Raw genomic sequence first — 23,040 nt, 5'->3', positions numbered from 1 at the left:
AAATGTTTACTGTCTGTAGGAAAAATTCAGGAAAATCGAGTTCATTACTTGTGGTAAAAATGTGCACATGTGATAGAGTGGTGATGAACAGTAAGTTTGAATTATTTAATTTAATTTTGAAGTTGTATGAGTATTTATACACTGATGTAAAATTGACTGATAGTTAAATTATGTAATAATATTTGAAATGTATTAATAATACTCAAAAATGTAACTTCTAACTTCATTTTCCTGCATTTTTCATGTAACACTAATAAGCTGGGAATCTGATCTTCAGATGGTCTGGCTGGTCCCCCAGCCTGGGAATGCTAGTAAGTTAGGTAGGCAGGTCTGTTTAGCTGCTTTTAAAAGGGCTTGGGCATTTGTCATCTAGAAAACCACCCAAACCAGCAATATACCAACAATCTTTCCTTTTTTTCAGTATTGCATATTCGATAATAAAGTTCTAAAGCACCACAAATACAATTAGGATCATAAGTAATTATCTAGTAATGGCACATACAGTATGTAACATCAGTAGGATGTTAGCACAGCTGTGGAGGGAATTACCGCAGGGAGCAAAGAGACAGGAAGGAAGTGACTCTGACAGACCCATCTCTCACCGCTCCTCCTCTCCTGCTCACCATCATTAGAGCAGAAGGGTGACGGACAGATAAAGGAAACCTTTTAATAACACTGCAACCTTTTAAGAGGGGGCACAATCGACAGAGCCCATGGGCGAGCTGGAGCCAATCAATGCGGCTGTGCCCTGCCATCTACTCTTTCTCTCAGCCTCCCACTCTCTATCTGTTCTATCTCTCTCTCGCTTTCTCATTCTGTCAGTGGAAGAAGAGACATCTTCCACCTACAACTGCTCCTCTGAAACTTCTCGGTTTAAATAGTACTTTTCCTTCTTAATAGGACCGTTCCTTGCTCTCCCTGATGGGACTGACTTTCTCTCTGTCATTAGCAGCAACGCGTTTTACAGATAGAGGACGAGGCCTGTGATGAGATCGGGTTCCTTTGAGGAAAGATGCATTGATGCCGTGGTGACATTTTAACAGTTGGTTGTTTTTGCTTGTCTTTTTTTTCACATTCACATGTTTTTTAAGTTCTCACTGAAATTAGAATAGTCTCCCACATCGTCTCTCGCTTGGGGCTTTGCTGTTGGGTAAACTGTCCTATGCTTTCTTTCTTCTTTTTTTTTTTTTTTTTTAAATCTTTTTATTTTCCTTCCTGTTGCTCTTGCATTTTCCGTTTATGATGGCTTGTTTGCTTTGCTGTTTGTAGTAGCTATTATTAAAGCCCAAACCCGGCCATGTTACCATTTAAAGCCAACATGAATTTAAAATTGACTCCATTTGAATCCATCAACACAAGTCCCTGTTTTTATTGTCCTTGATTCATCAGTGCATATCATTCCAAAGCAAAAATGTCTCTGTAATCTTTCATAAAATAAAATGACTTGCTCTGCCTCTGAAATGACTTTTTTTTTGCACGGGCTATTTGTTAATATTAACTAAAAGCCAAATAGCTTGGGAATTGTCTGACTACATTCTGGTATGAAATGCACTTTTTTTTAACAATCAAATTCATTCAAGTCCTATCTTTAATTTGAATTGCATTGAATATCCTGATTATCCTGAAATAGGTCATATTATGCCTTTAAAGTGCCCCTATTATGGATTTTTGAAAATGACCTTTTATGCATTGTGTAATGTAGCTGTATGTGAATGTAAACAGTCTGCAAAGTTGTAAAGCTGAAAGTGCATCATAAATAAAGGTAGTCTTTCAAAAGAAAAAGTCGACTGAGCCGCTTAAACGAGTCGTTAGTAATTCAAATCACATTTCCACGAAGTTCACACATCACAAGTCAATAATCACACCGCCTAAGTTATGCGTAGACATCCCATGAAAATTATAACCCCTCTCAAAGGTTGTAGCTTGTTCGTCTAAATAAAAACTGATCAAACTGAGTAGAGTATCACTGAGAAACTCTTGTTCAAGTTGTCCTTGTGATGGAGGTTTGGGTTGAATAACTAGTTATTCCAATATTTCATCATCGGACTAGTGCTCGGATTGATAAGGTAAAATCGACGGAATCGTTACGGTCTTTACAGTGTGTACAATCGCTGAGCTTTAGGAAGCTCCGGAGCTGTAAGCGGTAGACCAATCACAACAGACTGGGTCATCTGGCCAATCAGAGCAGAGCATGCTCGTGGAAAGGAGGGATTTAGAGAGAGTGATTCATCCGATGAGTCGTTTGAGAATCATTGAAAAATGTGGTGATGTGAATATTATTACGTAGAAATAATATTATGAGAAAATTAAAGTGCTTTTTGACATGGATGCATGTAAACCTGTTGTAGGAGACCTCCTACACAGAATTAGGAACCTTTCAAATAGCATAATAGGGGCACTTTAAATGATGTATACTGAATCACTTTTCAGAAATTACAGATTCAGCTTTCGAGATGATTTTACAGTATCTTTTTTATGTGTGTGCATCATGGATAATTAGTACTGTGACATAAATATTACTATTATGAAGCCTAATTAAAGACTTATCTTAGTCTGAGACTACAAAACTGCACATTCTACATTCTTTGTACCACATTAACACTTTTTAGCACCTACACGGACACCTTAGCTCGACCAATCAGTATTTGATAATGAGCTGTAAATCCTTACCACTGATCTTGATGTTTAAGAACGTCTACTCAAAAAAAAGAGTCATATAAAACTAAAAAACAGCATTAATCACAAGCTGGAGGGGGACAGCGCACTCATTAATGGTTTTACTGCCTCGTTGCCCTTGTCCTTATATCATAAAGGAGGGGTGACCATGCATGGAAACAAAACAAAAATGACTTATACGCACATAAAGTCACTTTCAAACTGATTTACGCAATTGCAGAAAGTTGTTTATACGTTTAATTACAATGTTTGTTATGAGGTTATGGTGTATGATTTGCTATTTTAACAAGCACAATAATTCATGTATGTATATGTGACACAGCAGAGGACAGAGGGTAGTCCCACATAATAAAATATTAAATAATATACACACACATTTGTGGAACATGTTCATAAATATAACTGAAAATAAATATATAATGATGCAAGCAATTTGTCTGAATTATTAATCTATACTTTAAATTTTAAAGGAATAGTTCACTCAAATATAAAAATTATTTATCATATAATGTGCACCCATTTGACTTTCTTTATTAAAATGTTTTGCATTCACCCGAGAAACTTTGCATTTGCTCACAAAACCTTTTGAGCTCTTTGCAAGTGAAAACATTTGCGAGAGAATGAAATAGCATAGATACATTTTTTTCCTTCACTGTGTCCCTTTAGAGGCTCTGTAAATTTCACAGTGATGCCATAAAAGAACCATTTTTGGGTTCCTAATGGATATTAAATGTTCTTCCTTGAATCATAAATGGCAATAAAGAACCTTTATTTTTAAGAGTACATACGATGAACATGAACGGGGATTGTGGCCATTAAGTTGTTAAAATGACAAAAAAGCACAATAAAAGTGGTCCAAGACTTCTGAAGCCAAACGATAGATCTCTGTGAGGAACAGAGTAAAATTAAAGCCATTCAATTAAAATCTTGCTTGATGCAGTCCCCATTCACTTTCATTGTAAATGAGCAGCTTGGACATTTCACTAAATAGCTTCATGTGTGTTCCGTGAAAGACAAAGCCTACTAAACGAAACTAAATGAGAGTGAATAAATGATGACAGAATTGTAATTTACAGTTTAACAAGAGTCAAAGAGTTTGGCACAGAAATGTTCCCTTCCCTAGACAAAAGTTTGAATCACATGCATTCAAAGTCAAAGCTAGAAGCCGTGTTTATTTTCCTTCTTTTAAAAAAGAGCAAATCAAAAGACGGAACGGTTTCCTGTGGAGGGAGTGGATCAGGCCAGCGTGTTACATGCCCTGCCAGCACACTTACACTGCTTTACAAAGGCAATCTGTGAAGATCTTTCCGGTCGAAATATTCTGCAGTCTGCCTGTCTTTGTTGTGTTGTTCTGTATAATTCATTACAGTTCACTGAATGTGACAAGAACTTTAGCTCATATTTCCTCTTAATATAAGCTACACAAAGAAAAATTAAGAAGAAGTGGAGGTAAAAACTGACAGGTTTTTGAATATTTATATATATTTATCTAAACCTCGTCCAGCAAGCGAATGTGTGGTAAAGTAAAAAAAAAAAAAAACTGGAAGAAACCGATAAGCAACAAGAAACGCAGAGACATAAACAACAGAGAAACAGGAATAGAGAGGGACTCCAAATATACTGCGAAACAACAAAAGAAAAAGAGCAGCAGCAACTGAAATCTCAAAGCAAAGTGGTTTTCCTTTCTGAAACCATTCCTCCTTTTTGACAAGACACTTTTATGTGATAAAAAGCAAGTTTTTTCCATATTTGAGACAGGGTTAATATGCTAATACAAGGGATGTAGAGGAGATGGAGGCAGAAACCACAAACTGCTTTTGGAAACTCAAAGTTTTTCGCTCTCGCAGGCCCTCAGAACACGAATACAGTCTTCAAATAAATATGCTACGCTGAACAGCAATGAGAGATGCGCAAAGTCAGTGCCTCTGAGCCACGGGGATGTAAGGATAGGATTAGAAACACGAGTCCCGGTAGGATGGCTTTAACACAGAGATTCTTAGAAGATGTAGAGACGGCGGGAGTCTGAGAAGAGCCTTTTGTGAAGCAAGGATGAGATCCGACTGTAATCTGTCTTTACAATAGCTTTCTGCTCTCATTTAGCAGTTCATTTGCTCTTTCAAAAGAAGACGTCATCTTTTCTCATAACGTATGAACTACCCTGCACACAGCACATTAGTTTGAAATTGTGGTCTTATGCTAAAGTATATTATGGATTTGCATTTATGCCTTTGGCGATGCTTCTATTCAAGAGTGCGTTCAAAGCATGCATTTTTTTCAGTATGCGTTTCCTGGGAACTGACCCCTTGACCTTGCTGTTGTTACTATATATAATGCGTACTATGTATAAGCGAACATTACCATTAGCAAATCATAGATGCATTTTAAATTTAATTTTGTAATGGCAGATTGAAATGCAGGAGTGGTTGTGTCTGTGTTTTTGAGGAGAAGAAGAGCATAAATAGACAAATCGATAGACGATAAGCTGCTGTGTCATCTCAACAGGACCGGCCAACTCCCAGAGGTCAAAAAGGTCATCGCACACACAGACTATATAAGTCTTTAAACACCTTTGAATTCAATCAATATTCTGAGTTTCTGACTTTCTTGAGGATTTTTAAGCAAACTTTTCTAGTTTAGAAAATCTTGATGTGTATGTGCAGGTTTTATTTAGCTATTTACGTAGTTGTGCCCAGAAGTGTGATATATCTGATAAAACCTTCCTTGGGCACAGTGAGTGACAACGTCAATTAGAAACTTCAATTGAGAGGCCAAATTGAATTGAAAATGATTCATAAATAAGTAAATATTTAATTAAATGTATTAAAGACTCCTTTCTGGTTAAAATCAAGTTTTTAAAGGTGCCGAAGAACATGTTTTCAAAAGATGTAATATAAGTTTTAAGTGTCCCCTGAATGTGTCTGTGAAGTTTCAGCTCAAAATACCCCATAGTTTTTTTTTAATTAATTTTTTTAACTGCCTATCATTATAAATGCGCCGATTCAGGGTACGCGGCCCCTTTAAATCTTGTGCTCCACGCCCCAAGAGCTCGCGCTTGCCTTAAACACCATTATACAGACTGCAAGTGTTTAAAAATTGAAAATAATGACAGTCTTGTCTCTGTGAATACAGTAAGAAACGATAGTAACTTTAAACACATTAGCAACATGCTAACAAAACATTTAGAAAGACAATTTACAAATATCACTAAAAATATCATGTAATCATGGATCATGTCAGTTATTATTGCTCCATCTGCCATTTTTCGCTATTGTTCTTGCTTGCTTACCTATTCTGTTGATTCAGCTGTGCACAGCTCCAGACGTTACTGGCTGCCCTTGTGTAATGCATTGAACATGGGCTGGCATATGCAAATATTGGGGGCGTGCATATTAATGATCCCAACTGTTACGTAACAGTCAGTGTTATGTTGAGATTCGCCTGTTCCTCGGAGGTCGTTTAAACAAATGAGATTTATAAGAAGGAGGAGACAATGGAGTTTGAGACTCACTGTATGTCATTTCCATGTACTGAACTCTTGTTATTCAACTATGCCGAGGTAAGTTCAATTTTTGAATCTAGGGCACCTTTAATTCATCAGTCAACACCACTGCTGAGTATTTTCTCCCTAAAGGGGAGCTTAAATGCAAAATTCACTTTGAACATAAATGTGTGTTTGCAGTGTGTGTACACAACCACCCTATAATGATAAAAATCCACCCACTCCTTTTTTAATCCCCATAAAACCTCAACAGTCTCACAGAACAAGCCATTTTCATTTTCTGAACAATGTGACGTCACATTGCCCACAACTGCTGACAGAGTCTGCCGTATTAGCATAGTTTCCGCCCTGAGCGAGTTGTACACTGTCTGCTATTGTCTCTACGCCTGAGCAGCTGTAGCATCAAGAATGTCTGGTAAACAATTGAAATGTTTTGTTGTTGAATGTAAGAGTGAACATAACAGTCTTCATTTACTCCCGACATCTGAGCCCCTGAAGATGCAGAGAATTTGTTTAATTTTTTAAGGGAATGTGCCAGATCCAATAAACACATGCAATTTCTGTCCCTGCTGATTACATTTACAGACATAACCGACATGTTTATGTGAACTTTGTGTGTTTTTGACTTGTGTATATTTGACAGTTTAAGCATGATAAAATGTGAAAGAGAAGTTAGTTTAATAATCTTGAGACATGCCGTCAGACAGCCAGCTTTCTGTGCGTGTGCTCAGAAAATGATAAATTAGAAGTTTAAACTGATATATCTTTAAAACACATGGAAATAATACACTTAAATGATGAAGAACTGCACTGTCCATGAGCGTGATCATGATTTAGATGATAATCAAAAACAAGCAGATGTTTTGTTAGTATTTGGCACAGTATCTGATGCAGGCAGGAGCTGTGATCGTGGAAAGGGGGCGGGGAGCAGCAGCTCATTTGCATTTAAAGGCACATGCATGAAAACAGCATGTTATTTTATCTTATATAGTCTGTGCGTGCAATGACCTTTTTGACCTCTGGGAGTTGGCCAGTCCTATTGAGGTGACACAGCAGCTTATCATCTATTGATTTGTCTATTTATGCTCTTCTTCTCCTCATAAACACAGACACAACCACTCCTGCATTTCAATCTGCCATTACAATATTAAATTTAAAATGCATTTATGATTTGCTGATGGTAATAAATGATTTGTAAGGTATTTTAAGCTAAAACTTCACAGACACATTCTGGGGACACGTGGGACTTAAAGGGTTAGTTCACCCAAAAATTAAAATTCTGTCATTTATTACTTACCCTCATGCCGTTCCACACCCGTAAGACCTTAATCTTCAGAACACAAATTAAGATATTTTAGTTGAAATCTGATGGCTCCATGAAGCCTTCATAGGGAGCAATGACACTTCCTCTCTCAAGATCCATAAAGGTACTAAAAACTTATTTAAATCAGTTCATGTGAGTACAGTGGTTCAATATTATAAAGCGACGAGAATATTTTTGGAGCGCCAAAAAAAACAAAATAACGACTTATTTAGTGATGGCCGATTTCAAAACACTGCTTCAGGAAGCATCGGAGCACAGATGAATCAGTGTATATCAGAGGAAATGTCATTGCTCCCTATGGAGGCCTCACAGAGCCATCGGATTTCAACTAAAATATCTTAATTTGTGTTCCGAAGATTAATGAAGGTCTTACGGGTGTGGAACGGCATGAGGGTGAGTAATAAATGACAGAATTTTCATTTTTGGGTGAACTAACCCTTTAAATTACATCTTGTATAAAAGGGGCATAATGGGTTCCCTTTAAAACTGCAGTGAACCAAAAACAGTCTCAAAAAAGCGGTTTGAAATCGTTAACAAGTTGTAACCAATCCCGTCAATGTGCAGGCGGGCTTTAGCATATCATTACTATGTGGCAAAGCAGGGGAGTCTCAAGAGAAGCCAGGTTATCCCGGTATATTTTTCTGTTGATATGAAAAAAATCGGGTACATTCAGCAATATAGCGGGTGAATTATGTATGTGATGTATATTACAATGTTATGATGAATTATATGCCTTTCTCCACTGACGTTCTAAGTTGTTCAAAGTGTTTCTAAGGATACTTATTTTTTAGATGGTGAAAGACCATGAACATGGTTTGTGCAACACATTATTAGCTGTATTTCCACTTTCCATTGTGCAGTGCTTACTACGGTAAAGTTTACAGAGTGGATCAGGTATTCTGATCTTGTGTGATTGAGTGAAGGGGGGGGGGGGCTAATTTGCATATTCATGGTTCCGCATATACTAAATGAAGCAAGGGTGTAGAGTTACACTAAAGCTATTTAGGGCATGATGACATTTTTTCACAGGAAAAAAATGTTTAAATATGTCATTTTGGTAATCAAAGATTAGTTTTAAGGGATAAAACCATTGACTACAGTAGGACTTAATATACTTTTTTATTGTTTTATTTTTTCCCCATTTTACTTATTTTATAATAATAATAATTACATGAGAAATAAGGTGTTTTATTCTAAAATGCATATTTTTGCAGACTGTTTTCTATTAGTCTAGTGCTGAAAATATAATTAGATTTCTGTAAAGACATACAGTATATAAGACAAGGCATCACAGTGATGAGCAATGGAAACTAAATATGAAGGAAGGAAGGAAGCATACATACATACATACATACATACATACATACTGGCTGGACTCAGTCATGTGTCCCAGACTCCAGTGAGTCTGATGCATTAAATCTTTGACGCATTAATATACCCCTCCCCCTCCCCCAAAAAAGCTGTGCCATGTATCCGACAACACTAAATATGACCATGGCATTAAGACAGTGAATATAAGTGAAAGGGAGAGAGAATAGAAAACCAAATGAGTTAAGCATAAGCAAAGTGCTGACTGTCCCTCCTTGCTGCCATGTGCAGCTGTAATTCCTCAATTGTCCAGTAGAGGGAGGAATGAGTGCATACACTTCAGACAAAGCTTTAGGACAACTGTGAGGACTTCTCCAAAAATTATTTATATATTTAAGAACTGAGTATGAGCAAAGATGGCAGAATTAAAATCTTGGGATCCTACAGCCACCGAGCAAGTGCCATTGAGATGAAAGGGAATGATAACAGGTAGTTTCTCTCAGGACTAATCTTGTCACTAGTCGACTAAATGGTACTGCTGATGCTAGTCTGCAATGGAAATAATAGTTGTTTTCATTTATTGGGGACATTTATATTTTGCTTTATATTTTTACAAAGCTACGTTCAAATTGCTGTCATGTTAATGTACATTTTAAAAATAATACATTATTTTATTATATATCTGGAGTGGAAAACAAAATCATTTCATTTTACCTCAGACTTGTCATGCGTTTGTGTTCTCAGTGTCACTCAAGGTAGGCAAAAGAGAACTTGGAAGACGAGCAATGTATTTTGAAAACGGAAAAGTTTTTGAAAAGTCAAACTGGCAAATAACAATTAAGCTTGATTAAAGGCTTCTAAACCAGTTATGAGGGATAATACTAGCATGACATTTTATACAGGTTTAAAGGGGAAACATTATGAAATAAGTTTACTTGACAACAACAAATCCTCTATCACTGGCCCTATTTACACCTGGTATTAAGATGCGTTTCGATTGGATCACAAGTAGACAAGGGAGACACATACCGGTTTACACCTGGTATTTAAAGCCTTCTCTTTTGTCCACCTTCACCCATTTCTGTTATGTTTTCTTCGAGGGGAGGTTCTATGGGCGGGTAAATGTATGTTGTTGTTTTTTTTTAAATTAAAATCTTTCGATCTACGTGACAAAATAAGCTCTCGCAATTTACATATGAAAGCGCTCGGAGACAACAAAAAAAACACACAGAGAGCAGCAGCTTTTGTTTCTGCTCTAACAGCCGCAAGACTGTGCCGAATGTGGTGAGTGCATGTTAAAAATCAGAAATGGTTAGAGAATATTGTGCTTGGTATGTTTTTCGTCTTTAAACCAAACTTGCTTTTCAGCCGTCAAAGTTTAAATCCCGTCTGAGTAGCGCGCTTCCCATAATGTTAACGTATTAGGTCAGTAGGCAGAAAGTAGGCAGTCTTTTGTGGCTGTTTGAACGCATTCATCCACATGAGTGTTTAAACTACGAAAGCAATTCAGTCTAATGTGTTTTCGACTCTGGAAGTGGTCGAAAGTGGACAAGCTCAAAATGTTTTAGACCCCGTTTACACCTTAGTGTCATCCAATTGTGATCCGATCAACCAAAACGCATCTTAAAGGTGCTAAAGAGGATGTTTTGTTTTATACATTTTTGCAATATTACTTGAAACCGTCTTTACTAACTGATAAAAGACTATTTATTAGGTGCACTGAAAGGAATAATATTAATATACATCATCTGTGCACGAGGTAGGGCCTTAAAAACATCAGCCAATCGTTTACGCGATCATCGCGTAAACGATTGGCCCTCTGGCTTGTCAATCACTGCCGTGACGTTCCTTGTGAGAGACGTGCGCGGATTGGCCCTCTGGCTTGTCAATCGCTGCCATGACGTTCCTTGTGAGAGACGAGCGTGGCTGCGCGCTCCAGTAACTTTCCACACTCCACAGGCGCCGCATGCGATGTTTTTGTCAGGAGACAGGAGTAACAACTGCAGATTATGAGTTACCTGCGGTGAGTCCGACATAATGAATCCACTAACACGACACAGCGAATGCCGGTGGTAAACACTCGTGTTCCAATACTCGTGCACGAGTTTTGGGAGGCGTTCCCTCGAAAGGAAGGGGGGTTGTTCTTACGCATGCGCTCATTTCAAAAACTCAGTAACAGTCTTTGGTTTCTCAGTCGACGAAAAGATCCTCTTTATCACCTTTAATACCAGGTTTAAACAAGGCCAATATTCTTACTAATAGAACGTCAAGCTGCTTTTGGCCGTCTGTTACGTGTACACTTTCCATATATGAGACGGTAACAATATACCTTGACATGTGCTGACATAATTAACTTATTTGAGGAATTCCATTTATAATATTGAGTCTGTACTTATTGGTCCTGCATTGCCTATTTATTCAGTTGATTTTAATAAATATATCTATATTGACTAACGCTGATTAAGGGAATGCTTGATCATAATGCAAGGCAAGCACAGCATATGACCTATTTTTCCGCAACATTTAGTTTGGGACTTGACTTTTTCATTTATAGATTACAAAGCCTATTTCAAATGGATCAATTTTTTTGACTGACTACTTGGACTTTCCTAGACCTTTCACAGTAACACTTTATTTCAATGGTCCACTTTAGATATTTTAATAATTATAAGTATCTATGCAACTACATGTCAACTACCAGTCATTAGAGTATTAGTAGACTGTTTGCTCAATATCTTTATTTTAATGGTCCCCCAACAGATGTTCTACTGACTATAAGTAACTTTGAAAGTACTGTACATGTCAAATTTGAACCCAAATACCCAACCCTAACCTAACAGTCTACTAATACTCTAATGACTGGTAGTTAACATATAGTTGCAAACTCACTTATAGTCTTAAGTGGACCATCAAAATAAAGTGTAACCCTAGTCACTTTCAAAGCTTCCATTTAAACGTTATAGAAATTGTGGCACACATTGTGGCGCGTATCCTTAGCTTTCACCTCTTGAAGCTTGAGAAAAATGCTGGCAGAACATTTCTTCTTCTATCTGCTTTAGTGGATACCTCCCCTTTTCTCCATCTTTATCTTCCTCTCAAATATCTCCTCCTCAGACCACAGGAAAAAAAAAAAGTATATTGATACATAATTCATCCACCGAAAGCTAAACTAAAACTCTAATACACTCTAATGAGGAAGCCAAAATCAGAACAACTTCCCATCAAAATTATGCATTATGAGCTTTAATTGTTCCTCTTGAGAGCAGATGAGCACGAGGGTGGGGTGTTGACGTGAGGGTGGGGGTAATGGAAAAGTATTAGATAATTCGAGTTCATTTGCTTAAGCAAATTAATCAAATCAACAGCCACACGGAGCTCAGCACCAGGATATGAATTAAACAAATAAGGGTTGTGGAGTGCTTTTAGCCAGAGAGGCCAGAAGGATATTAATCTGTTTTCTAGTGGCACTGCTGGTAATTACACACGATGGCTTTGTTTGCCATCATGACCTCTTTCTCCCAGAGAACACAAGAGACTGCTCGTACATACACGTAGACTCGCACTCATGCGTAAATAAACACTCACAACTACACACAGATAAAATAAAGGATCAAGCTCATAACAGACTAAAACCTTCTCGCAAAGACCCACATTAAGTGCTCATGTAGTTAAAAATATGCATAATACATACCATGCAATAAGGTCTGAGAGTTTGTGCTGTATTGTGAATATAACCATATTAGCCATGACGAGCAGTGGTCGGCCTTACTCCTTGGTTACTTCATAACAGAAGATTATACAATAAAACTATGTTATTCTGTGGGTGCTCTGCAGCCATTATGGTAAACAGTTGCATCATAGCTGGTACTAAATATTATACATTTTAGCATGGCTAGAGAGCTGCATTGACCAATCAGAAGCTGAACAAGAACAGTTTTTGAATCTATTTTGTGATTATATAAAAATTAAAAATGCAGTGAAATCTCAAAAAATGACTTATGTAGATCTATACTATTAAAAATATATATATTTATGTTAGAAACAAGGCCTGGTGGTTAGTGCACATTCTCTGTGATACAGTGTGTTAGTGTTTATGTGGACACGCAAGTCTGAATCTGACAAAACACAACACAAACCAGGGCTGCAGGCTAAGTAACGCAGTTCCACTTTCGTTTCGTTTGCCATTTTATGCTTCTCATATGCATTATGTGCAATAGAAATGGCAGCTCTCATCAGTTGGGTAACGTGGTGGTCGCACCAGTGCGACCTCTAACAAAATTTAGTCACACCAGCAGGAAAAAAGGTTGCAAAATCTGTCAGGAGCCCTGCAAATGAAACAAAACTTCAACTCAACCCAACACAAACAGAAAACAAAACAAAACCGCAAAATGCAATATGAACAAAACACGTCATGAGCAATACAAAAACTCAACTCAAATCAAAAAACAAACAAAACAATTAAACAACAACAAAGTGCAACATGAACAAAACATCACGAACAAAACAAAACCTCAACTTAAAACAACAAAACACAACATGAATAAAAAACAAAACTCAACACAACAAAAATGCAACATGAACAAAAGATCACAAACAAAACAAAATCTCAACTCAAAACAAAAACAACAAAACCAACTTAACACAACAAAACAACATGAACAAAACAAAACCTCAATTCAACACAACAAAATGCAACATAAACAGAACATCACAAACAAAACAAAACCTCAACTTAAAAGAAAAACAACAAAACCTCTACATAACACAACAAAATGCAACTTGAACAAAACATCAACTCAAAACAAAAACAAAACATAATTTGTTTATTCAGTATATTAAAAATAAAATGAAATATTAAAGTCTTGTCTCATATTCCACTTTCATACCCAATAGACAAGATTAAAATAAAACTTTAAAAAACTTATAAAACACAAAACAAAATCTCAATATAACATGAACAAAACAAAAGAAAAAAAAATCACAAAACTTGCTCATGCAATTAATTAAAAATATGAAACATTAAAGTGAAATATTTAGTATAATTTTAAGCAAAATGATAAAATAAAATATAAGAAGAAAACAAAAATAAAACATGCCATGATGCTTATATGGGAATGTGAGTTTAAATGGTAATGTACACACAAACACTCATATGATATGTGTCAGTTAAAGCTGACATCTCCACCCACAGTGAGCAGCAGACATTATAACTGCCTCCCGCCACAGGCCACCAGAAACTCACTCACATTGTGATCTAATCTGCTCTTCAGTTAAAACTTCATTTCCATTTCTCTTCTTCAGGAAGTATGACTGAACTCTCGCTCTCCTCTCTGCCCCATGAATCAAACTGCATCATTAATAAACCTATTGATTCCACATATTAATGTATTCATCAGTGAATACAGAGTGTGAGATAGAACAGCTGCTCTCTTTATGGAAATCTCTAAAGATTTCATTAGGTTTTGGGGAGGTTTCATTACGGACTGTGGCCCTCTTCTCCTCCTGTTTCCCTCCACTCTGTTCATCATCTGCATTATCGATTTGAAGCAGAGGACATTTTAATTTCACAAGCGAGCCACGCTTAGCCGACCTCCGTCACAGCGCAGCGCGCAGCTGAGAAGCCCTAACTCTGTTTGTGACATAGAGGAGGGGAGGAAGAGAGAGACAGAAAGCGAGAAAGAGGTGGAATTCAGTACTAAATCAGGAAGGAGTTTGCCCTTTTGAACACCTCATTGTGAAAAAGAGAGTAATGGCACAGAGGGGTGAAGTGTGGACATGGTTTTCTTTGTCTGAGAGGGTCACAGACGCAGGGTTACTGCAGTTCGTCAAGGGACTAAAAGAAAAGTTCATCCAAAAATGAAAATTCACCCCCATGTTGTTCTAAACCCATATGACTTTCATCAAAAACTAACATAAAAGTACCATAAAACAGATCCTTATGGTTTTATGTTTACTGAAGCCACATGCTAGTTTCTTATGCTCACCAAGACTAAATTTATTTGATCAAAAATAGAGTAAAAAGAATAATATTGTTACATATTATTAAAATCAAAATTAATATATTTTAAATGTAATTGATTTCTGTGATGCAAAGCTGAATATTGAGCAGCCATTACTCCAGTCTTCAGTGTCACATGATCATTCAGAAATCAATAATTAAAGACATGCAAAACCTAGTGCCATTGCCATTGACACAAAATTTGGGGCAAAATGTTTTGACTTGAATATACACAAGCATAAGATGAAACTTGAAAGCAACGGTGACATTAGTGATGACAAATTTCAGTCTGTTCTCACACAAAACTATCAAATGGCATCAGAAGACCTGGAATATAATGCATATGGTCACTGTATGCTTTTGTTGTTTGGAAGAGAGCAGCATGAACATACCTCAAACTTCAGAAAGCCACATGGCTTTAAAACCACATGAGGGTGAGTAAATAATGAAAGGATTGTCATTTTGGGTTTCGCTGTTCCTTTAAGATTGTAAACAGGGATACACTTGATATTCTGTGCTCAGCTAAAATGCAATATAATTTGCAAGTCTCTTTTTTTTGTGTGATTGAATACGATTTGTTTCACTTGTTTTCAATTATTTTTCGGGGTTGCGTTCTGGTTTGGTGCCAAGCGTGAAAATTTTGACTTTCCTATGCAAGACTTGCAAGTGATTAGAGTTTTGGAAGTCATGTTGAATAAGCCTGAAGAACGGGAAGAATTTGTGTGCATGTGTATGTGCAAGAAAGGGAACCAGAACAAGCGCAAAATCACACAAACGCCAAGGCATGTTATAATTGAGAGATAGAGACTGGGATATCAATACACAAACCTTTTAATGGCATTCAAAACTCTGCCAAAAGATGAATGAAAGATGGACAAAGTGGGACTGAAATAGAAGCCTGACAGAAAAAAAGGGGCTGCTATCTGAACAGGCTGTGCCAGATCTCAGATTACACCCTGAACTCATGAAGTAAACTCAATCAATACTCTTCCTTTTGTCATTTTAAAAAGGCACGGCCATGCGAAAACCTGGCTCAAATTAAAGCGGAAATGCCCACGCTGATACATGCGTAGATAGAGTAGAGCCAGCGGGGGATTTGGATGCGAGACAGCCGCTGCGGAAAGACTACAAATACACAGCTTCATAAAGAGAGATGACCCCAAAACGGTGAACTGCAAACATCAAACAACATCATTTGCACAGAACCAAACACAAAGGAGCAACATCTGTGTGTGGAGAGAGAGAGAGAGAGAAATCACAGGAGATGGGAGCTCACCTGGATCCATTTGTCTGGCACGGCCATGGTCAGACGATAATCAAAGCCCAGTCCTCCCTCTTCAATGGACCTGCACAGACCTGGCATCCCTGATACATCCTACACAAAAATCCATGAGGAAATGATGAGCGAGAAAGTGTGAGAAAGTGTGCAATCCCTGCTGGAAAAACACAGATTAAGCTGTCTCTTGGAACATGATACCTAGTTTCTATCTGGTCCAAGCTGGTCATTAGTCAGTGCAATCTAACAATAGTAAGTCCAAACTTCCAAACTTTCTTTCTTCTGGGGAAAATATTTTTTTTTTTTTTTTTTTTTTTTTTGAAAAAATACCTTCCATTCTTTTTCGTATAATTAAAATGAATGAGAACTGAGGCTGTAAAGCTCCAAAATGGAATCAAGAACTGTAAAAGCATAATAAAAGAGGTCCATACCATTTGTGTACTTGTCCTGAAGTTCTGTGTGAAGAACAGACTACATTTTAAGTTGTTACATACTGAAAATCTAACTGGAGGATTCAATTAGTGAATTGAACTCAAGAACCATATCAACCATATCATATGAATGAATCATTCAGACCGGTTTTGTGAACTGGATCCACCCGATTCATAAAAAAGATTTGACCCAAAAGAACATTTCATTTACAAATTGGAAATTGCTACTTCTCTAAAGAATGTGGCATGGGCAGCTAGGGCTGATTATGATTTTCAGTGGATACACACTTAAATTCACACAATGCTATCCTTATAACTCATCTCAGACCAGTTTAGACTACTGTAAAATTGAATTTCTAGCAAAGATGAAGCGAGAGCGCATTAAAAATAATTAAGGAAAAAAATATGTAGACAATTCTGGATCAAGACAGTATGATCCACTCAAATCTGACCATGCCTATGTCTAATTTTCAGCTTTATCTGCCACATTGGGAACTTTTAGGGTTAAGAAAATGGCAATTCAGAACATACTTTAATGCAATGGAGTCCAACCCTGGCCCTGGAGGGCTACCGCAGCTCCAAACTGAATTAAACACTCCTGAATCATGGTGTTCAGGGCTGCTTGATAATTACAGACAGGTGTGTTGGAGCAGGGTTGGAACTGAAATCTGCAGGACGGTAGCCCTCCAGGAGCAGGGTTGGATACCCCTGCTTTAATGCATTGGTTGGACCATGAATAATGTTCATTTTGAAGAGCATTTTTTTTTTTTTTTTTTTTTTGCAGTGAGAAGTTTTGGGATTGAGTAAATGTATGGAAAGTATGTTGCCTGGTTTGCAGCAACCCTTGAGATAGAGATTCTGTCCTTCTTCTAGTTGTACTCTTCTACTTCCCCATTCACTCTGTACTTTTGATTAATCACATTGGCAGATGGGCAAATTAAAGCAATTTGAAAAACGCCTGCTTCTATTACAACCTGCCTGTGGGTCATATGAGATCGTTGAAGAGAGTGAAAGAGACTATGGCACAGATCCATACAGTGCCAGCCCCTGAAAACCTTTCTTGTTCTTTTCTTCAATCTTTTGGCCTTAATCACCAAATTATCACCCTGATCCATTAGCCAAAGTGTTCAGCTCTCACCTTTAGCTCAGCTTTAAATAAATGCACCAGCACAGAGCAGGTGAATAGAAAAGAATGAAATGAAATTTCCACTCTGGAGCGAGAAAAAAGGTAATGGGAGCTGTAATTGGTGGGAAAGAAGTATGAGCAGGAAAAATTATACCTTTTGTGAAAAAAATAGAAATGTACTGTGGTGCAGGTAGGCTCTCACCTCTGCCAGAGTGATGCATTGTGGGTAGAGTGTGTGCAAAATGTGATTGGCCAGCATCAGATAGACAACCGCGTTTTCATCCACATGCATTCCGAAGTACTCGCCATAGTTCCCAGAAAATGATGTGCCTGCAAACCGGAGCACTTGAAAATTTCCAGTGGAATATGGATTAATGACATCACAGACCTTTCATGAGTGAAATCATTTCACTATAATATGTACAGAGTGGCCAATGTCTCTCATAATTTATGCTAAGAGGGCCTTTCAAATCTTTTCATGCAATTTGTACCAGTTTTAGTGATTTATTAATACAACAAATTACATAGCGGGCATGCCTCTGCCAAACTCTACATAAATCTGCATCAAAGCATCCAGGGCATGCAAGGCAATCATTTGTTATATAAAGCATATACATTTACATTTTTTTTCAAAAATGACCAATCGTTTCGCTAGATAAGACCCTTATTCCTTGTCTGGTATCGTTTAAAGCCCTTTGAAGCTGCACTGAATCTGTAATTTTGACCTTCAACCGTTTGGAGGCCATTGAAGTCCACTATAAGGAGAATAATCCTGGAACGTTTTTATCAAAAACCTTAATTTCTTTTCAACTGAAGAAAGAAAGACATGAACATCTTGGATGACATGGGCGTGAGTAAATTATCAGGAATTTTTTTTTGAAAGTGAACTAATCCTTTAAGAGCTGGTTCTTTTTACTGAATCAAAAACATACAATGCAATCAGTGTAGTCATGCATGTGCAGAATAACTGACCGATGCCATGGTGGTGGTACAGCATTGAGGTCACGCCATCAAACCTAAAGCCGTCAAAGTGATACTCCTCCATCCACCAGCGCAGGTTGGAGAGGAGGAACCGCACTACCTCCCAGCTATGGGAAAGAGAGAAAGACATTTTCTCTACAGCATCAACATAAAATCGACCCCTCTCTGATGAAATAAGAATCCAAAAATCAATCAACTAGAACACACTCTGATGCATATAAATTCAAAGAAAGAAAAAAAAAAAAAATCAGATCAACCTGTTCACAAAGGACACTTTTTTTTTGTAATGTCTATTTAATGATTCACTATTCTGAAATTCTAATGTTTTCAAATGATCTTCATTTGAGGGCTTTTCTCATAAAATATTTATATGTGCAATTAATTGTAATATTTGTGAATGTTGTTTAACTTGATTGAGTAATTGGCATTTCATGTAATAATTTCACTCAATTTTTTAATTGATTGACAGCACTAAAACACACATTTGACTAATGGATTCATTCTCTGATTAAACAGTAGCTGTAACACAAGGTTGGTTGATTCAGCCCAGAAAGACAGATGGAGAGAGAAAGAGGGAAACATGCAGCAGGAGCAGCAGGTTGGGTGGCTGGTGGTGGTGTGATTCCCTGAGGAGAACAATGAACAGTGTGTGAATGAGGAAGAGATGAAACTAACTCAAGACTGAAACCATCCTTTCATGAGAAATGGCACTCTGAGAACAACTTTCCATCTATATATTAGGGAAACAGGGGATATAATTTTGCACAGTTTAAGACCGGTAACACTGTGATTTCCAGGCTTTAGGAAGTGAATATTGTAAGTGAGTTTACAGAATTTAAAATAAATAAATATCTGAAGTTAACATGTTCACTTTGACAGCCTTAAAGTGCATTTTGTAAAATGTGTTTTCTCTCAGTTTTCCTTCTGAACCCCCATCACTCTCTTGCTGACCCCTAGGGGTCCCCAAAGCCCAATTTGAAAAGCTCCTACCCAATAAAAAAACCCTAACTGTGTAGAATCACATAAAAAAAAAAAAAACACTCCGAAATTTTTCACATAGAAGTATTGCTCACATTTTCTTCAGAAAATATAAAATTCGAGTTTTAGTACATGGAAACCCACTCAAAGATAAAGTAAACTGAATGTATCCCCCTTGATGCACACTGTGAAACCATCACAGGGTAAACAAGCCCTGATATCCCACTAACTTTTTGGATGAGGCCCCCACACGGTCTCTCATCCTCTCTCAATCCTTTATTTCTGCAATTAAACCGAATACTGAGTTTTCAACAGTGGGCCTATGAAGCCATCCCAAAGTAAATCTAACTTTCTCACCGTCCCCCGTCTCGTGTGCATTCAAACATGTGATTAGGTAGAACAGCAGGGATTCAATTCTAACAACGTTATGCTTTTAATTCTTTGAACAGTGTCGTGAAAGCATTCAGACTCACCGCAGGAGCGTTCAATTCATTAAAAAGCAGTAAGAACCTCAAGCATACCATGGTGTTACAAAAGTACTCAACAACTCAGTCACTAAATTTTTAAACCCGCTGACCACATTCACATCATTTCCACAAATAATATCTACAACCACAGCTATTGTTACAGTGGGTGGCTGTAATGTAAGTGCATGATGAAAAAGATGCTCGAATATAATTTTAACCCAAGACTCAAAACAGGAGAATAACTCGGAGGAAGCACAACCGCATACACATTGACCATAAACAATACGGGACAAGGAAAAGACTGAAACTGAGGGCTTAAATACATGAGGGCAAACGAAAGAGCTGAGGGGTTAATTCTTGAGGGACAGGTGAGTTAGATGAACCAATAAAACACATGGGAAAACTGGGTCAAAGGAAAATGAGCAAACAAAAAGTGAACACAAAAACAAAAACAGAACATAATCCTGACAGCTATATTTCCAGGCATACACTGATGTATTCAGTCCAAACTTATAGAGATGTGCTTGAAGTCATAATCGTGTGCTTGCATGCTTGTATGAATACATATGAGAGCGCCCACTTCAGAATATGATTGCAGGCCTTGGCATGAGAGTCATCAGGGGTGGTTAAAACAAATTTTGCCTTGGCTTTGTGGAAATCTTGGAGGTGTTCTGACTATACCTGTGAAATTCAGATGTATAACATATGCATTGACCCAAGAGTCCACAGCTCTGGGCCTAAGAACTATAGCTCCTACAGAAGTCAAATAATCCAACAAATAAACAGTATCATCAATATAAGATGAGGGAATCTGCAGGGGCCTTATCAAGGATGCTGCCTAGAGTTAAGCTTCAGCAACGTTTTGTAAAAACAAACATATTTACACTGCACAGACATCCTGTCTTATTTCTATAGAGTAGTCGCAGAAGTGCAACAATGTATTTCTGAAATATTTAATAAATACTATAGAAGGTATGCACGTGACGTCACCGTCAACCGTTACGACTGCGGTCATGCCCGCTAAGTGGCAAAAGACTGAGCGGCAGCATTGGTTTTCAGTGTGAATGCCGCGAAAAGCACACAAAACACATCCAAAACGGAAAAGAGCTTTGTGATTGACTGTACAAATAGCTTTGACACAAAACCTGAGGTATATATTTAAAGACTGCCGAAAGCTACAGAAAAAAGTGGATCAATGAAATTCACAGAAACAAGTCGACTCCAGCAGAGAAACATGGATTTGCAGTTATCTTTTTGTGTCAAATTGTTGGATTTTGAGGTAAAATCTCACCGTATATATTGTATTGTTATATGTTATGTTGACAAATCATCAATTAAATATTTTCCATCTTATATTCTGCATAATTGTGTCTTTTTAAATAAACACTGACAAAAACTATACTATAAAACAATATATGTTTTAGGGCTGGACAATATGACGATATATATAACATTGATATAAGTGATTTCGCGGATTTAAACCTACCTATACTGTAGTTATATAAAATGTTCACAGGCAGATTTGCTTTATGTATTTCCCAAATCAGGCACATATAAATGTCAGGAAACACGACTCCTGGCTGAATGTCAATATCCATGGATTAGGGTTCCTTGACATGTCATAAGGAACACTTTCGAGCCCAACCTTTAGTGTAATCGTTTGTTTTACTCGCGTTTTTGGAGTTTCCCCTATTAAATCCAGTCATGCAGCAGGTTCTTTTGCCACTCAGTCCAGCTGAGGGAGCGCGTTCCGGCGGGAAAGTGACGTCGATGCATACCCTCTATACTATATTATAGTATTATATCATATAAGTAAGCAATAAGGTACGAGAGGCTGTGCAGTATCGTGAATAAGTCACGGCTGAAGGGCATTGTTAGCCGTGTTAGCCGTTGTTCAGCCGTGACTTATTCACGATACAGCACTAGCCTCGAGTACCTTATTGCTTTTATAAACCAAATATTTACCAAATATTAAAGCCAAAAATATGTATCAATGCAACTTTCATGAAGTAAACTTGCACTAAAGCCTTCCTTCTGCCAGAAAAAAATAGTCCCTGACCATAAACAGCAACAGAAGTTACATTATTACACCATTAGATGGCAGCAAAGTGTGTCATTGACATTGAAAAGACTGCTGTGAACACGGAACAAAACGCAACTGACAAATGCTTTGACTAGCACTGTCAGCCACAGGAAAACCCCTTAACTGTTAAAAGGAAGACAGGATAATACATAGAACTTTTAAACATATTTTTTATTATGAACATAGGAATATGAAGGTAATAAACTCGCTCTCTCGATCTCTTTCTCACAATACTCTTCTACATAATACAGTCAGCTTCAATGAACAATATCAATTGAGAACATACAGTTTACGTTGCTAAGGGTGTTGTGTAGTGATACACAGAACCGTTGGGTGAAGCGGTCATAGCCGTGTTTTATCGTGAATAAAACACAGCTATTGACCAATCAGAATCAAAGACAGGAACTAACCATTTTATAAAATTAAATATGAATGAACGAACCAACGAATCAACCAACAAATCACGAACCAACGAATCAACCAACAAATCAACCAACCAACCAATAGCAGATCTCTAATTCACATAAAACTCACATGCATATAAACCTACAAAAATGCACCAACCTCCTAAAAACATCTATTGCTGTGCATCTTTGAATACATGACTGGCCATTATAACAATTCAATCTCAGCAAATGCACCTTCTGTTGCCACATCCTCCCCTTTCACACGCACACTCTTTCAGTGCAGAGATAGAGTCTTGCCGCACACTGATAAAAAGCCATGCATATTATCCCGATATGAAGCTTTCATAAACAGAGGAAGATTGCATTTGTGCATCTGTGGAATCTAACGGGAAGCTGCTCTGATATGATAAGGTTACAGAACCCACAGGCCTGCCTCCACCCTCGCCATAAACAGATTAGGACCATCACCTCAAACCGACAAGAACG

General features: G+C 37.5%; 1 protein-coding gene across 1 annotated transcript in view; it reads right to left on the bottom strand.

Moving 5' to 3' along the window:
• The window catches only part of gbe1a (glucan (1,4-alpha-), branching enzyme 1a), a 176,020-nt gene that overhangs the window by 59,257 nt on the left and 93,723 nt on the right, over positions 1 to 23,040 (bottom strand). Inside the window, exons 8-10 of the mRNA XM_048178643.1 lie at positions 18,611 to 18,726; positions 17,841 to 17,968; positions 16,082 to 16,180 (exon numbers count right to left, since the gene is read on the bottom strand). Coding sequence (XP_048034600.1) covers positions 16,082 to 16,180; positions 17,841 to 17,968; positions 18,611 to 18,726 — 343 coding nt within the window. The remainder of the gene's footprint in view (positions 1 to 16,081; positions 16,181 to 17,840; positions 17,969 to 18,610; positions 18,727 to 23,040) is intronic.

Source organism: Megalobrama amblycephala, linkage group LG2, assembly GCF_018812025.1.
Source record: "Megalobrama amblycephala isolate DHTTF-2021 linkage group LG2, ASM1881202v1, whole genome shotgun sequence".
Classification (NCBI taxonomy): Eukaryota; Metazoa; Chordata; class Actinopteri; order Cypriniformes; family Xenocyprididae; genus Megalobrama; species Megalobrama amblycephala.
This window is presented reverse-complemented; position numbering and strand designations above follow the sequence as displayed.